This window comes from Mercenaria mercenaria, chromosome 12, assembly GCF_021730395.1.
Source record: "Mercenaria mercenaria strain notata chromosome 12, MADL_Memer_1, whole genome shotgun sequence".
Taxonomy (NCBI): Eukaryota; Metazoa; Mollusca; class Bivalvia; order Venerida; family Veneridae; genus Mercenaria; species Mercenaria mercenaria.
This window is the reverse complement of record NC_069372.1, coordinates 80842506-80859683: the sequence shown is the minus strand read 5'-3', so window position 1 is coordinate 80859683 and position 17178 is coordinate 80842506. Positions and strand designations below refer to the sequence as shown.

General features: G+C 33.8%; 3 protein-coding genes across 3 annotated transcripts; all 3 read right to left on the bottom strand.

Annotated features, from left to right (window-relative positions):
* Positions 1 to 10495: 10495 nt before the first annotated feature.
* On the bottom strand, positions 10496 to 11875 carry LOC123533514 (uncharacterized). The gene has a single exon (XM_045315165.2). The coding sequence runs from the start codon at positions 11873 to 11875 to the stop codon at positions 10496 to 10498; it is 1380 nt and encodes a 459-aa protein (XP_045171100.2).
* A 361-nt stretch (positions 11876 to 12236) lies between these two features.
* LOC123533513 (uncharacterized) lies at positions 12237 to 14894 on the bottom strand. Its single transcript, XM_045315164.2, has one exon. It carries the CDS (start codon positions 14892 to 14894, stop codon positions 12237 to 12239), a length of 2658 nt encoding a protein of 885 aa, XP_045171099.2.
* Positions 14895 to 15132: 238 nt separating this feature from the next.
* LOC128547613 (uncharacterized) lies at positions 15133 to 15669 on the bottom strand. The gene has a single exon (XM_053520668.1). It carries the CDS (start codon positions 15667 to 15669, stop codon positions 15133 to 15135), a length of 537 nt encoding a protein of 178 aa, XP_053376643.1.
* Positions 15670 to 17178: the final 1509 nt, after the last annotated feature.

Sequence of the window (17178 nt, the reverse complement as noted above, 5' to 3'; positions counted from 1 at the left end):
GTTAACAGTCTGCGGCAGACATTGGCCAGGAGTGCCAATGTCTCGCAATAAGAGAGAAGGTGTGTAGCGGTCCTCGTATCGGGTGGCCTCGGTAGGTAGCTCGATTGGTAAAGCGTTGGCACGGTAAGCCGAAGGTCCGAGGTTCGAATCCCGGTTGAGGCTGCACATCTTTCCTGAGACTGTTACACACGCAAAAACCTTCCGAATAGACCTGCTTGTAAATTCGCGGATAACAGAAGTTAGGGGAGACTACTTTCATGCCATTATATAAATATTGCATTCCTGAGAGGGTGATATAAAAATGGTCTATATTCATATTTCGAGGGTTGGACATTTTTCGTATTACCCTCTTAGGAATGCAATATTTATATAATGGCATAAAAGTGTAGTCTCCCCTAACTTCTGTTATCCGCGAATTTACCAGCAGGTCTATTCGGAAGGTTTTTGCGTGTGTAACAGTCACCCGATACGAGAACCGCTACACGTGTGTGGAAGGCATTTTATCATACCGAAAACAGATGAAGATAATGCGTTAAAAGATTTATTGAAATAATTATTAAAGGTTGATAATTAACATCCGATGAACTAAAACGGAACCGACAGCAATAACATTCGAAAAACGGCGATAAATTTCTTATTTCTGAACGAAACATATAAGTGTGGACACTTCTTTTCTTAGTAAGATCATTTCCTATCTGATGATCATACTTTCAGTTTGCGATCTGATGAAAATAGTTTTCGAAATTTTTGGCAAGGAGAGAAAATCATTTAAAAAATTGTCAGGGTTCACACATGCATGAATACTAGAACAAATTTCAATCCTATGATATATATAAGCGCATCGTCAAATCTTTTATCAATGCGAAAGTATCATATCACCCAACATAATATCTCACGCAGAATACCAAAATAGTGCTACTGCGCACGTGATATTAAATTTCGGATCATATCAAATGCGCAGAAAAGAAAATAACGATTTGGGGCATGATATGTTAAATCACTGGGGACTATGAAATATTATTCAAGTTAAAGTAATGGGAAATTTTCACAGCGCATTTATATGATGTATAATGATAACAACAGAATTTACAGTTTCTCACTGCAGGAGGTCTCTCGCTCTTTTATTAAATCAGAAAGATTTTAGCTCATCTGAGCACATTATTGCTATCTTTAAAGTTTCCCTTCATATCTTTAGAAACTTTATTGCAGTGATACTAATATGACTTTGAAGCACTTACGCAGATAATTAACTACATTGTGCCAGTCGCCAATGTAGCTATAATGAGTATGAACAAACTTTTCACAAAAACAACTTCAATTCTTTGAGACACAACTGCTTCAGATTTAGAGTAGAGTATTCTAAATAGATGAGAAAAGACTCGAAAGTAGTTTTATATATAGCGCAGCCAAAACAGTTTGACCTCATTTGACCCCTTGCCGCTGGTTAAAAATGACCAATGCCGGCCAATTCAAAACCCACAGGTTTTAAACCCAGTAAAAAGTTTTAAATACATATGATATAGATGAGTTTACAGAATAAAATATCTTATCTGAAAGACAGAAGATTTACTGATAATATAAATCCTCATTATGTTACAGCAAAAAAATGGAAGATTGATGATAAAAGCAAAATGTTAACCTTGTGGAAGAATGAAATCAAAGTTTGTTAAAAGTACAGGAGGTACTTTAGATATTCATAAAGCAATGCTACCTTTATTACCTAAGAAAGGTTTAACACTCCCAGGATATTTTATTATTATTATTATTATACCAGATTTATATAGCGCCCTTTTCATGATCAATTTCACGTTCAAAGGCGCTTTACATAGTTCAAATGCAGCCACACAGGGCGCATAATTCATCCTCTACTAGTACAGACACAGAGCGATCTGACCAGAGGGACAGAGTGAGACAAAGCCCCCACGACAGAGAGATCAGAAATCAGATACAGGCTTGTCCGGCTAACTTAGCCTAGCTCGTTGCGAATAGACAGCCTGGTTCTTTAACGTGCCCAGTGTATAGCACTGATACACGCAAGGATTGCCTGGGTTCCTGACCAGTACACCTCTAGTTAGGTGGGAAACACTGAAAAGCGTTTCTGAAAATTCCCGAGTAGCTGCCGGGGATCGAACCCCCGACCTCAGGATTGGAAGGCCAGTGTGCAAACCACTGAGCTATCCGTCCACCTATAACTATTGTGGGCCAGGAAATCCTTTAGATAATGGACCTCCTGTTAATGAACTAGATGCAGTATGTATGAACCATGATTTTTGCTACGACAGCGGTGTAAAAAAGGGTATATGTGATAAGCAAATGATTTCCAATTTAAATAACACTAAATCAAAAACATTTGGAGAAAAGATTGCAAAACATTTAGTTGTAAAACCTGCAATTAAAACAAAATACAAACTTGGTCTTGGACAAAAACAAAAGTCAAAAAACGGGAAAAGGGGGTAGAGTATTTACTCGGACGTAAGTCCTCGGAAGCTGCACGCTTACTCAAAAACACCCCCGAAAAAACTGCAGAGCCGGTAACTCTGAGCTACCGCTGGAGTGATGAATTAGCAGGAGAATTACATTAACCAATTAAACGAAAATTTACGAAACGAAGAGTGATTGTCCGTGACATTGATGATACTTGGTCTGCTGATTTAGTTGATATGCAAGCTTTTTCAAAATATAATAAAGGTGTAAAGTATTTATTAACCGTTATTGATATATTCAGCAAATATGCGTGGGTTATTCCATTAAAGAATAAAATTGGAGAATCTGTTACTGAAGCATTTGATAAAATAATTTTAAAAGGTAGAACACCCACAAATGTATGGGTAGATGAAGGAAAAGAATTTTATAATAAAACGTTTGAATAATTTTTGAATAAAAATAAATTTAACATGTATCATACATTTAATGAAGGAAAAGTTGTAGTAATTGAAAGATTTAATAGAAATTTAAAAAGAATAATGTGGAAATATTTTACAGCAAATAATACTTACACTTATTTAGATAATTTACAGGATATGGTTGACAAATATAACAAAAGAAAACATTCTTGTATAAAAATAACACCGACATAAGCCAGTAAAAACTTAAATAAAGGTACTGTTTACTTGAATTTATATGGTAATTTAAAGATACCAAAAAGTAAACCAAAGTTTAAAATTGGTTATCGAGTCCGCTTAAGCAAACTTAAACGACATTTTTAAAAAGGATATACACCAAACTGGACAGAGGAGATATTTATAATTTATGGAATTAATAACACAAACCCCAGAACATACACTATAAAAGATTTAAATAATGAAATGATTCAAGGTTCATTTTATGAGCAAGAACTTTTACCTACTAAACAAGAGGTTTTTAGAATAGAAAAAGTCATTAGACGGGACTATAAGAAAAAACAAGCTTTAGTAAAATGGAAAGGTTATAATGAAACATTTAATAGCTGGCTACCATTTAGTAAATTGGGAAAAAAATTAATTTAAAATTTAATTTAAAAAATATATTATATAAATGAGTAATAAAAATCTAATTTCTAATGGAAAAGAAACAATAGATCAATTAATTATTCACTTGACTAAGCTTGCTGCTGCTTACAGAAAAAGTTATAAGTTTTGTGGAAGAGTAAATACTAAATACAGGATTACAAATTACAGCAGGTATCTTTGGTTGCTCAGCTGCATAAGCACTTGTTCCAGCTATTCCTATATTTGTAGCAGTTGCTGGCGCTGTTCCATCAGTAATTACTATATTTATTAATAGATTAAAAGTTGACGACAAAAAAGCTATTTTAAAATTACACCATCACAAAATAAAACAGCTTATAACAAAAGCACGGATTGGAAAAGTAAATAAAGCAGATCAAAAAAAACAAAAAAAAAACCAACAAACTACAAACTATTCAATGCCTCTTGAAATATATATGAAGGAATTTAAACTTAACGGATATAAAAATAAAAAAGAAGAAGAGTTATATTAAGGAGGTAGGTTACCTTGATATTTGTAAGTGCGCATGTCCAACCGGAAGCTAACGTGACGATTTACGACGACGTTTACGACAAACTAAATGTGTTTGTATATCCATTCTTCTGGAAATAAATCTTGAACCTGCCTCCGATCTTATGTTTAATGGTTTAATAATGCAGAAATAATGAATGAATTGCCGCAGAAACGCTTCAAAACATTGTTGCCCTAAAATGACGCCACTGACGTCATGATGTTACGTGTCAGTTACCGCGCAAAATTAACACCTTTTATTTTGAAAGTACGTTATTCTATGCTTTTTCTTTATTTGAACTATTTTTAAACAGCCATTATTTGCTGAAATACTTTTTATTAGTCTTTTGTTCTGAAAAATGATCAATACTTTGCTTCTTTTATGTAATTATATTGAAATGTTATGCGGAATGTAAGAAAATGGATGATGGTAACTGATGTGATTGGGAATATAGCTGGGTGAAAGGTTACTTATTACGGTCATGTACAAATAAAAATTGGGCAGTTTGATTTGTTATACCTATTTCCCAGTTTCCGTTGATAATTTGTTACTTAAATACTAAAACTAAGCTCTAAAATTGTTCAAATTTCAGTATAAAATTGTGGTGTCTTGAATTAAATTGATGTTACCATGGAAACGAAGCCCGTGACCTATATGTCTAATTGTAAAATTCAAAAGCGTTGATACTGGTCTATTTAAGGAACACAGCTTTGGCTTTTTATTTTCATTTCAACAATATGCATGAGAACAATAGCAGCATGTAGAACGATTTTTCAATAAAAATGTCAGACGACGGGCACTGCTGTAAGTATTATAAGCTGTGAAATTTGTTAAATTAACTGCAATTCATACGAAAATATTACTAACGTTAGAAATAAGATGTTTTAAAGCTACATTAACAAGAAAGATAATTTTATATAATATTTTTTTATAAGAAATTACGATAAAAAGCAACATATAAGCTATTTTAAACATCTCTGTTGCCATGGTTACTCTAAACTTTAAGAAAAACATAGTACCATGTAAAGTTCTTGGTATTTTGCTAATCATATTACCCAAATATTCCATGTTGGTCAATAACAGAATGGCACTGAAGCCGTCGAAAAACCCGTTTTCATACATAATTGTTGAAAAATGAGAGAAAATGCGTTACCATGGAAACACGAGCCCCGCGACATATACATTTTAAGCTTTTATTAGAAAGCTAATGCGCATACCAGTAAAACTATTAATTATGCAGACTTCTACGGATAACAATGAAACAAAAATACACTGAAAAGTGTTAAATATCCGTATTTTCCTTCTTCTTTCTATATAAAATACCTTAAGAGGGTCATGTACTTCAAACCTGGATAAAAATTGTACTTGAAGGGACAGAGATAAACGGAACTGAGATTATAGCAGTTAAAACATTAAATTACACGAAATACAAAAAATCACTGCGGTTCAACTAATTTGAATTTACCCTGGTAACAAGGTAACCTACCTCCTTAAATATTTTTTTCTATAAGTATTTTATATAAATGAGAAAAATTATATCAGTCGAAGTTAATATTGCATCAGGAAAAAGTACGTTTTTAGATATTATTAAAGAATATAATCCTAATTTTAATATAATTCTAGAACCAATTCATGAATGGCAAAATGCTATGGACCCGAGTGGAAATTCATATAAACTTTTTAAACTTGCTGCTCAAGAACCACTAAATATTTATTTCCTTTCGAACTAGCAACTTTAAACAGCCATATAAAAATGTTATCTTCTGCTAAACAGTTTGATGGTGTTTCTGTCCTCGAACGATGTTATTTAACCAACAGTAACGTTTTTACAAAACAATATCACGACAATGGTGTTTTAAATGACTCCGAGTGGGCGTTATATAATTGTTTCTTAACTGATCATATTATAAAAAAATACGAACAAAACCCCAATTGATGGATTTGTTTATGTTAAAACCGACCCAGAAATATGTCTTAAAAGACTTCAAAAAAGAAACAGTACGGAAGAAAACAAAGTTAGTTTAGATTATTTAAAAACATAACATAAATTACACGAAGAATGGTTAGGTCGAATGGCAAACATAAAAATATTAGCAATTGATAACAATTTAGATAAAACAACCTCAAAAACCTATTCGAAAGATATAGATAATATAAACAAATTTCTCAAAAGAGTGTTATTTCTTTACGTGCGTTTTTTAAAGATTTTTTCTTTAAGTATATTATATAGATGGTTAATAGAAAGGTAGATAGAATGATTATGCCAAAATTATCAAGCACTTTAGGAGAAATAACAAATCCAGACAAAGATTCATATAAAAAAGAAGAAATGTTATTAACTCTAAACATGATAAAATAGTTAGTGAAGAATATAAAAAACATGTAATTGATAAATTAAAAAATGAAATAGATCCATATTGTCCTAAACCAAATAATCACCGAATCAATCCTAAAAAAAATATTCCAACCGATTGTGATACTAATGAAGAAAAAATATATAAAAGCATTTACGCAGCATTTAAAGACCTTGATATTAATTCTGGATTGATAAAATGTGTTGTGAAGGGAAAAAACAGAGTAAAAAGTGGAATATCAAAAACTAATAGAAAAAGATATAAATTTAAATATTTTATATTTTATCTTAAACTTTATTTTTTTAATCCTTTTTTACTTAACGCTTTTATTTCTAAATATAATATATAGATGGCTGTTAGAGAAATTGAGAAATCTACAAAGCAATATTATAAGAAATTTGAAATTAAAATTACATATAGACAAGATCAGAAAAATCAATTATATTTAAATATAGAAGACTCATTTAGTATTCTTAAATCTGAACTTAAAACTTAAAAAAGGTATAAAAATAAATGTTGTTTTAAAAATAACTTTTGCAAAAATGGATAAAACTGATACAATATATAAATCAGCTTTTTATCAATCAAAGGCTTTAGAAATTATTAACACAAACGAAATAAAAAACATTTTACGTCAAGCTTTTGATGAAATAATAAATAGAATTGGTAATTGAATTTCAGAAGGAACTGGCTGGAGAAAAGACTCAGTTGATGCTCATTATATAAATAGATATAAATATAATCCGTTAGCTGCTTCTAGTTATTTAGAATTACCAAAACCATTACAAAACTCAATGAAAGGCTTAATAAATATAAAGAATGTTGATAACGAATGTTTTAGATGGTGTCATTTAGCTTACAAATTTCCTCTTAAAGAAATATAAAAAAAACATATAGAAAAACTTAATTTTAGAGGAATAAAATTTCCTGTTACAATAAATCAAATACCTAAAATAGAAACTCAAAATGATATTTCATTTAATATATTTGGTTATGAAGAACCTGCAGATATTTATCCATTATACATATCAAAATATCAATATGAAGAACACTGTGACATGTTGCTAATTAATAATAACGAAATAACTGATGATGACTGTAAGTCCTCAAGGACTGTAGTCCAACATTATGTTTGGATAAAAGACTTTAATAGATGAATGTTTATAAAAACAAAATATCAACATAAAAACATTTTTGCAAATCATGTTTACAAACTTTTTCTCAAGAAAGAATATTGAATGAACATATACCAAATTGTTTAGCTATTAATGGTGTTCAAGCTGTAAAAATGACAAACGAGTGAAGTAAGATTTATTTTAAAAAATATCATAAAGGTTTAGCAGTACCTTTTGTAATTTATGCTGATTTTGAAACTGAAAAAATATCAAATGCTTTACCATCACCTGAATCTGCATTTACTGAACCATATCAAAAACATATAGATTGTGGTTACGGTTATAAAGTTGTTTGTTGTTATGATAACAGTTATACTAAACCAACTCAGATTTATAGAGGTCCTAATGCAGTTTATAAATTTATTGAAAAAATGCTTGAGGAAGAGGAATATTGTATGGAAATATTTAAAGAACATTTTAACAAAGAATTAAAAATGTCTAAGTTTTGTCATATCTGTGAAAAAGGATATAAAGAAAATGAAACTAAAGTAAGAGACGAAAAACAAAGTTTTCCGAATGGACCGAAGTTCCGTGACCACTGTCACATAACAGGAAAATTTAGAGGAAGTGCTCATCAAGACTGTAATATTAATTTTAGACTAACACACAAAATTCCTGTTATTTTTCATAATTTAAGAGGTTATGATTCCCACTTTATTATGCAACAAATAGGAAAATTTTAAAAAAAAATGTAATTACTAACAATATGGAAAGATATATGGCATTTATGGTAAGTGATTTGATTTTTATAGATAGTTTTCAATTTATGTCTCAATCATTGGATAACTTAGTAAAAAATATTCCAGAATTTAAATATTTATCTCAAGAATTTGATAAAAGTAAACTTGCGAAGCTGGAACCTTCGGTTGCACTTGAATTATTTAAAACAAAAGGTATTTATGGTAACAGGTAACTTGACCCTTGTCATTATTTTAGTAGTCCTGGGTTAGCTTGGGATGCAATGTTAAAAATGACTGGAATAAATCTGGATTTAATAACTGATATTGATATGTATATTTTTTATTGAAAGGGACTGAAAGAAGGAATAAGTTATATTTCAAACCGTTACAGCAAAGCAAACAATAAATATATAAAAGATTATAATCCTAAATTAGAAACTAAATACATTATGTACATCGACGCCAATAACCTTTACGGTTGGGCTATGTGTCAACATTTACCCTCTGGAAATTTTAGGTTTATATCCGAAAAACAATTCAACACCTTAATTAAAAAAGGTAAAACTAACTTTATAATTGAATGGGATCTTGAATATCCAAAAGAATTACATGCTACGCATAATGATTATCTTTTACCTCCTGAAAAAATTAAAATACCAGACGGATGGCTTTCAAATTATAGCAAAAATATTAAAACAGAATTTGAATAGGAAAAAGTAATGTAAAGAAGTTGGTTCCAACTTTAATGAAGAAACAAAATTATATAGTTCATTATAAAAACCTTGCACAGAATATTCACTTTTGATGAGAGTCCTTGGGTAAAAGGATATATTGATTTTAATACTCAAAAAAGATCTGAAGCAAAAAATTCATTTGAAAAAGACTTTTTTAAGTTATTGAACAACTCGGTATTCGGTAATACGATGGAGAATTTACGTAAAAGAATTAATATTAAATTAACACATGATGAAAATCTTTTATTAAAATATTAAAATATATAGCAAAACCTTTATTTGTTAGTTCAACAATGTTTAATAAGAATTTATTTGATATTCATAGAATAAAAGAAAGTTTGTTATTAAACAGACCTTGTTATGTTGGAATGTGCATTCTGGATTTATCAAAATATTTAATGTATGATTTTCATTATAATTACATTAAAGAAAAGTATAAAGCTTTTATTCACTGACAAGATTCATTATGTTATGAAATAAAAACCAAAGATGCATATAAGGATTTTTATAGGGACAAATATTTATTTGATAATAGTGACTATAACCCAAAATCAGAGTTTTATTTTGATTACAACAAAAAAGTAATTCGAAAATTCAAAGATGAAGCTGCCGGCATTCCCATTGTTGATTTTGCAATTTTGTTTGATTGTTACATTATTACCATTTTGAACTAAACCAGGACTAGCATTTACAACTTTCCATTGAAATAATCCACTATCGGTATCTTCTGTTGCAAATGTTAAAAACAATGGAGGTTTTCTTATTATTTGCCTTTCTATTTTACTTACTTTTTCATTTATATTATTGAATATTCCCATTATATAAAAACACTGTATTTAATTAAAGTTTTAAAACTTTAGTTTTAATTAACTAAATAGAATCTGACATAACTTTCTGGTTCTATAGTAAATATATAAATTTTAAAATTTGTATGAAAATAAAACGTCGCTCCTTTTTTAAAATTATTTTCAATTTTTTTCTTGAAATCCATTTTTAACTTCAGGTGATATATGCTCATATCCGCTCGTATGATCATCCCGCCATTCAAAAATAAAATGAGCTTCATCAGATAAATCAAAGTAACCAGAGCGATCAGTGAAATCAGAGTAATCAGTAATAATATTCATTTTAATTATGTAATCCCCATCTTGTTTGATTATGTAATTATTATTGTGGGGGGTTGCGGGTGAACTCTGTATTTAATGAAACAAACTCACGTCTGATTCATACAAATGTATTCTGTGAACTATATCCGTTACAAAACAATACATGGTAAATGACGTCTAACGTCACGCATAAGTTGGCGTCAACATAACGTCAATGTAATTTCGCGCTATTTCCGACATTCTGGGGCCCGCGAAAAGTGAAAGTACTAAAAGTTCCATTTCTTAAATATATTAAAACAATTATAAAACACTTATCAATATATAACGTTCGTTTCCTGAATTTTTGGTCATTGTCTCTAAATCACATATTTCACGAAATTGAAGAACACTCTAAAATTAAAGCACTGTTCATTTTTCATCGATCTCGTATTTTCTACTTATCTACTTATTTAAAGTCTCTCGTTTTCATTGATATCCAAAGGGTAAAGTCTTACGATTGGTCTGGTAGTATGCCCACTTCCGGTACGGATTTTTGCTGCCCTGATCAGTCCGTCTCGTCCGGGTACAAGTTCCTCCACCACAGCCAGTTTCCATAGCAACCGAGAACTGTCATCGTGCACCTGCACGACATCTCCAATACGTATCGTCTGCTCGTTACGACCACTTTCTGTATGACGTTCACGTAGTGATGTGAGGTAATCTGACTTCCATCTCGCCCACCAACGATTAATCAGCTCACGCTGGACTCGAACTCGTTTTGTTATTAATTGTTGATTGCTGATTATGGTGCTAGGATCTGTCGCATATGGTATCGCTGTAATTCTCCGTCCAGTTAATAAGTGTGATGGGATAATCAGCTCTGGATCTGTGTTTTCTGATGTGACGTATGTGAGAGGTCTGTCGTTGAGGATAGCTTCTACCTCAGTAAGTGTCGTCTGTAACGCCTCAAAGGTAACGAATGCTTGACCTAACACTTTCTTTAGGGATGTCTTTACGAGCCCAACCATTCTCTCCCACCATCCTCCAAACCATGGTGCTCGAGTTGGAATGAATTTCCACTCGGTTCCGGATCTGTTTATATGATTTCTCAAGGTTTGGGACTGGAACATGGTCTTCAATGTGTTAGATGCTGCGTGGAATGTTGCAGCGTTGTCTGATATGATCATTCTAAGTAGTGAACGTCTGCTGACAAAGCGTCTAAAGGCTTGTATAAATGAATTTTCGGTGAGGTCATGCACAAGTTCAAGGTGAATAGCTCTGGTAGCTGCACAGGTAAACAAACATACGTAAGCCTTCGATTCTAATCCGGTTTCTGACTTCACAAACAGCGCACCACTGTAGTCGACCCCTGTGATAGTAAATGGTGGCGAACTTTCTACTCTGTAAGCTGGTAACGGTGGTGGGTCTGGAGCACTGTAAGGTGGTGAGTTGATCTTCCGACATATTATACATCTCCGTAGTAGAGATTTGATACATTGTCGTATCGTCGGTATCCAATAACGTTGTCGTAAGTGGCATATAGTTGCACTGATACCCGAATGCAGCTGTTTCTGGTGTGCATCAAGTACGATAAGTCGCGTAAGTGGGTGTTTCGCTGGTAATAAGATGGGAAATCGGGTGTATTCATCAAGGGGTGCATTGTGTATACGACCTCCACATCTGATGTAGCCCTCTCTATCAATGTAAAGTCGTAATTGTCGTACCAGCGGTAGTCGTGATTTTCCAGATCGAAGGTTTTCAATAACTTCATTGTAGACTGTAGACTGACACTGTCGAATCAAGTTCATTTCTGCTTCTTTTAGCTCCGTAACAGTGAAAGCTTCAACCATTCTATCTTGGTGTTGTGTTCTACAGTTGTCAAGAAATCTTCGGACGTAGGCCGTAACTCGAAGTAGCTTCTGGAGATTGTTGAATCTGCTTACGTCAATCGTATCTGGAACCTGAGGTGTTGGTTGTCGCGAAATACGGGTATGCTGGTCATCTTCGGGTTGTATTGTAGATAGCACAGTGGTGTCTTGAACTTTACATTTTGGCCACTTTATCTCGTCGGTTAACCAAGGCGGACCTGTAAACCATAGTTTGTTGTCTTGGTATTGACTTGCCGATATTCCACGGGTAAGTAGATCTGCGGGATTGTTCTGTGTGGGACAATATCGCCAACTTCCGGTTCCGGTCTGATTTCTGATTTCTTCAACTCGTCTCCGTATAAATCGGTTGGTTTTTTTCCGGGTTACTCAACCAGTGTAAAACAATCTGGCTATCTGACCAGTAATCTATCTTGTCTATACCTAGTGCTTTTCGTAGATGTTGGGAAAGTCGAGCTCCTATGACAGCCGCCATAAGTTCAAGTTTTGGTAGGGTGAGGGGTTTCAATGGTGCGACTCTGTTCTTAGCCATTACTAATGATGAGTGATTTCTTCTGCAAAAATAAGCTGTTGCACCGTAAGACTGAGTACTTGCGTCGACGAATATATGAAGTTTTGTGTCGTCTGCTGCATCTTGATTGTCGTCTGTTTCGGCAAAGTAAGATCTCTGGAATTGGGTTTTCATTGCTGTGTTCAAGTCTGTTGCTATCTGTAACCACCTCTGTTGGTAGGATCTTGGTAGCATTGTGTCCCAATCGAACTTGTCTTTCCAAATATCTTGAAGTAATATCTTGACTTTCACTGTGATTGGGGTTAGAAAACCAAGTGGATCGTAAATCCGGGATGGGCTCTGCAGTATGTATCTCTTGGTCGTAATTGCGCTTGTCTCTATTGGTCTTTCTTGGTATGTCATGATATCTGTCTCTGGTTCCCAGCGTAATCCTAATAGTTTGGTTACTTCGTCTTTGTCTTGAATGTTAAGTTGTCTCGCTGTATCTCTCAGTTTGTGACTGTTATAATTCCATGACCTAAGTGTGAATCCTGCTTCTGACATGAGATCACGTGATTGATGGAAGTAACTGATGACATCTGTTTCTTTGTCAAGGCTGGATAAGAAGTTGTCTACATATAAGTCACTCTGTAGTCTATTACTGACCCATGTATTTGCGTTTCTCTGTAGATGTTTCAAGAGTGTTGCGTTCCAAATGAATGGAGAACATACCGCGCTAAAAAGTACAGATTTAAACCGATATGTCTTTTGTGCACTCTCTGGATTGGTTAGGTCTGAAAGCCAAAGAAATCTCGTCATGTCTCGGTCATTTTCGTGTAATCCAATGTGAAGAAAAGCCTTCTCTATGTCGGTGACTACGGCGTACTGTTTGAGTCTGAATCTAACTAGTATGGCTGTAAGATCGTTGAGCTCTGGGGGTGTCGACTGCAAACAATCGTTCAAACTCGGATGATTCCGTGACATGCGACAACTACAGTCGTAGACAATGCGTACAGGTGTTGTAGATGATTCTTTCTTCACAGCGTGATGTGGAATGTAGTGGACACTGTTGTGGGGTTGGTCTGTATCTGAAACTTCTTCTATGAAACCTCTGCTTTCTTGATCCCTGATAATATCTCCATAATGTTTCAATGTCACAGGGTCTTGACGTAATCTACTGACCAATGTCTCAGTTCGGCGTTTCACGATGCCGTAGTTAGTGGAAAGGGCGGGGTGGTCTAATTTCCAGGGTAATTTCGCTACATACTTGTCTCCAGTAAACATAATTGACGTGTCTTGATACTCTGGCATGTAACTCCTCTCTGGGATTTCATCTTCGCTCTGTTGAATGCCAAGGCTCTCAAGTTTCCAAAAATTTTCTAGGTCAGTATCTTGGGGTGACTGCGTGATAACATTCAATGTTAAACTAGTAGTGGCTCTGCTAGATGACGCATGAAAAGGGACGGGACCGGACAGAAGATAGCCAATCTTGGAAGCGACTGCTGTAGGTCCTGGACCTCGGATGATTTCGTCTTCAACGATTCTCCAATAGTAATCTGCACCAATGAGAAGTTGAACCTCGAACGTTGTGTCTTCTGTCAGCGGATGCGCTAATTTGAGACCCTTTAAGTGCTGTAAGTGGGAAACATTTTTGATGTATTTCTGAAACGGTACTGCTATAGTTGGCACTATCAGCACATTAATCGGTATTTTCTCTTTGGTGGACGTAATCAAAAACACTGTGGCAGTGTCTAGGTGGCGCACTTCATTCTTCGAATTTCCAAAACTCGCCAAGTGCAAAGTGTCAGTTCCCGTGGATGTAAGTCTAAGTTTGTCTGCATGCTCTCTCGTGATAAATGATCTTTGAGAACCCTCATCGAAAAGAATGTTAGTATCTGCTGAAATGATACCGCATGTTACGGGAGATATCGCTGTCTTAAGTAGCACGTGCGGCGTTTGTTGCCCACATGTCGTCTGCTCAAACGTGATATGATCGTAAGTATGCAACGCTGCAGTCTGATGTTGTAGCTGGTTGTCACTGACTGCAGATGCTGAAGACGTCTGTATTGGCGGTTGAACTTGAGATGAGGTCTGACATATACTGGTATGGTGTCTTTTCTGACAGTTTCTACATCTTTTCTGAGACTTACAGTTAGATACTTGGTGTGTTCCCAAACAGTTAAAACATAGACGTTTGTTTTTCACCACTGCGATTCTGGATTCGTAGTCCCTCATAACGTTACAATCATTAACAAAGTGCGTATTGCTTGAACAAAATATACATACCTTAGCGTTTGTAAAACGTTGTTGTTGTTGTTGTTGTGTACGTGGATGTGGATGCACGTGATTCTTATCCCTATCCTGTCGTGCACGTGGTCTAAAGCCTGAACCAGTTAACAATGACATCGTGGCTGGTGTTTCATGCAAGTACAAGTTACTGTTGACCTGCCCTGCTTCTAATACGTTGATTTCTTCGTAGATAGCGCGGCGCATCTCATGTAATTCTAGATTTCTGCCTTTATGTTCACGTGCCAAGTTCTTACGTATTTCTACCGGAAGTTTGTCAAATATCAAAGGCACTAAGAACGTCCCAAATGAACCCTCATGCTGATCAAGTGACTCAAGTCCCCGGATGTATGTTTCTAGCTTGTCATAATAACCTCTCAGGCTTGGAAGTGTGTTGCTAGGCGACGGAAGATGTAGAAGAGACTGTATGTAAGCATGCACTATCTTATGTTTCTGTCCGTTTCTGTTCATGTAATAATTCAACTGCATTACTGTAGTTAGCGTTCGTTAGGGCAAATCCATCTATTTTCCGAGCTGCTTCATCCTCCAGTTGTGAACGTAAATAATTAAATTTTTGCACATCTGTTAAATTCTGGTTTGAATGCACTGCTGAACTGAATGAATCCCAAAAAGCTTGCCATTCTAAGATGTTTCCGTTGAAGTTAGGTAATGAGAATTTTGGAAGGCGGGAATATTGCGTCGAACTCGCACTATTTCTATCCTGTACAATTATCGTCTGCTGTTCACCAGGTGTTGATGAATTATTTCTCTGACTTTGATTTTGTGACGACTTTTCACGACTTTCACTGAATTCTTGGAATTCACGAAGTTTGATCTGTATCGCTAATGAATATTCTTCACTGGTAATGATTTCTTCTTCAATCTCGCCAATTTCTGTCTGTTCAAGTATTTTCTCATTCAGTGATACAAGATTCTCGAATTTGCCAGTCACAGATTCTAATATAGCACGAAATTCCGACATCGACGAACTATCTTTTGCATTTTCGATTTTCTGGAGTTGAATTTCTATAACTTTGCGTTGTCCCTCTCGATCGTAATTTGTCTATCTTCATTGTTGCTTTGGTCACGGCACCAAAATGTGGGGGGTTGCGGGTAAACTCTGTATTTAATGAAACAAACTCACGTCTGATTCATACAAATGTATTCTGTGAACTATATCCGTTACAAAACAATACATGGTAAGTGACGTCTAACGTCACGCATAAGTTGGCGTCAACATACCGTCAATGTAATTTCGCGCTATTTCCGACAATTATTATTACTATATTTATGATCTATTTCAATAAAACTTTTATAATCTGTAATCTTATTAATTCGTATTCTAAATAGTTTAAAAACATTGAGGTATTAAATACCGTGTGTTGTAACTGTTTATCTTCAATATCAAATTTTCTTTTAGAATAATTACTTACATGTAGTTGTCTGCTATTGTAATATTCAAAGAGAAACACTTCACGTCTTACTTTTTCTAGTTCTTCTTTTCATTAAGTTTAAGATTTACATCAGCCAAATCATCAACTCGTTTTGTTATAGCAACCTCAGAAGCAGATAAATTGTCAACAACATTCTTTGTTCTAGCTAATCGTGATTCTTGTTTTAAAAAGACATTTTTTAGTTTTGTAATTTCTTCTGCATTAGTAGAAATTGCTTGAGTATTAGTAGAAATTGCTTGAGTATTAGCAGTAATTAATACTCCTTGTTTAACTGATTTTTCAACTACAAAGTTTAGTTCATTTTTATTTTCTTCAACTTTAGCATTAAGCTGCGCTGTATCTTTTTGTAACAGATTTGTAAGTGTATTTAAGTCTGCGTACTTTAAATTGTGACGTGTGTCGACATTACTAATCAAGATTCGAAGTTGATTCTTAAAATTTTCTATTTTAGAATAAAGCTCCTTTTTAAGATTATCTAATGCTGTGTCATGGTCATCACCTCTTTGTGAAGCTGTCTTTTCAAGTTCAGATTTATATTCTGCAAGTTTCTTTGAAAATGTATCGAACAAATCTTGATGCTTATTTTTAGCTTCAGTATTTAGTTTATTTATTTCTGTTCTGATTTCTAACTGATACATATTTTGTAACTTTTTCTTCAATAATCTTGTTTTTTAGTTCTTCATGTTTAATCATAGTATTATTTAATTCTTGAACTTGATTGTATAAGTTTTCAAAATTTCTTCTAAATACTTTTTTTTATGTTGTCATCTGTCAAATCAGATTTCTCTTCAAGTTCTTTAATAGAATCAACCATAGCTTTCATTTCTATTTCGAGTTTACCTTGTAATTGAACTATTAATAATGAATTGTTTTTTAAGTCTTTTGTTAAATCTTCAATATTCTCAACTTGTGCTTCTAGTGTCTGTTTTATACTTTTGATATCTTCAAGTTTATAGTCGTCTATTACACGTTGAACTTTTTTATACATAAACCGTCTTGAAACTGCATCATTGGGTTTATCTGGATTTCCTAGATTA

What these genes read in the sequence shown, in the direction of transcription:
- LOC123533514 (XM_045315165.2), bottom strand. Translation starts at nt 11,875, where the DNA reads ATGGTTGAAGCTTTCACTGTTACGGAGCTAAAAGAAGCAGAAATGAAC.
- LOC123533513 (XM_045315164.2), bottom strand. Translation starts at nt 14,894, where the DNA reads ATGCGCCGCGCTATCTACGAAGAAATCAACGTATTAGAAGCAGGGCAG.
- LOC128547613 (XM_053520668.1), bottom strand. Translation starts at nt 15,669, where the DNA reads ATGTCGGAATTTCGTGCTATATTAGAATCTGTGACTGGCAAATTCGAG.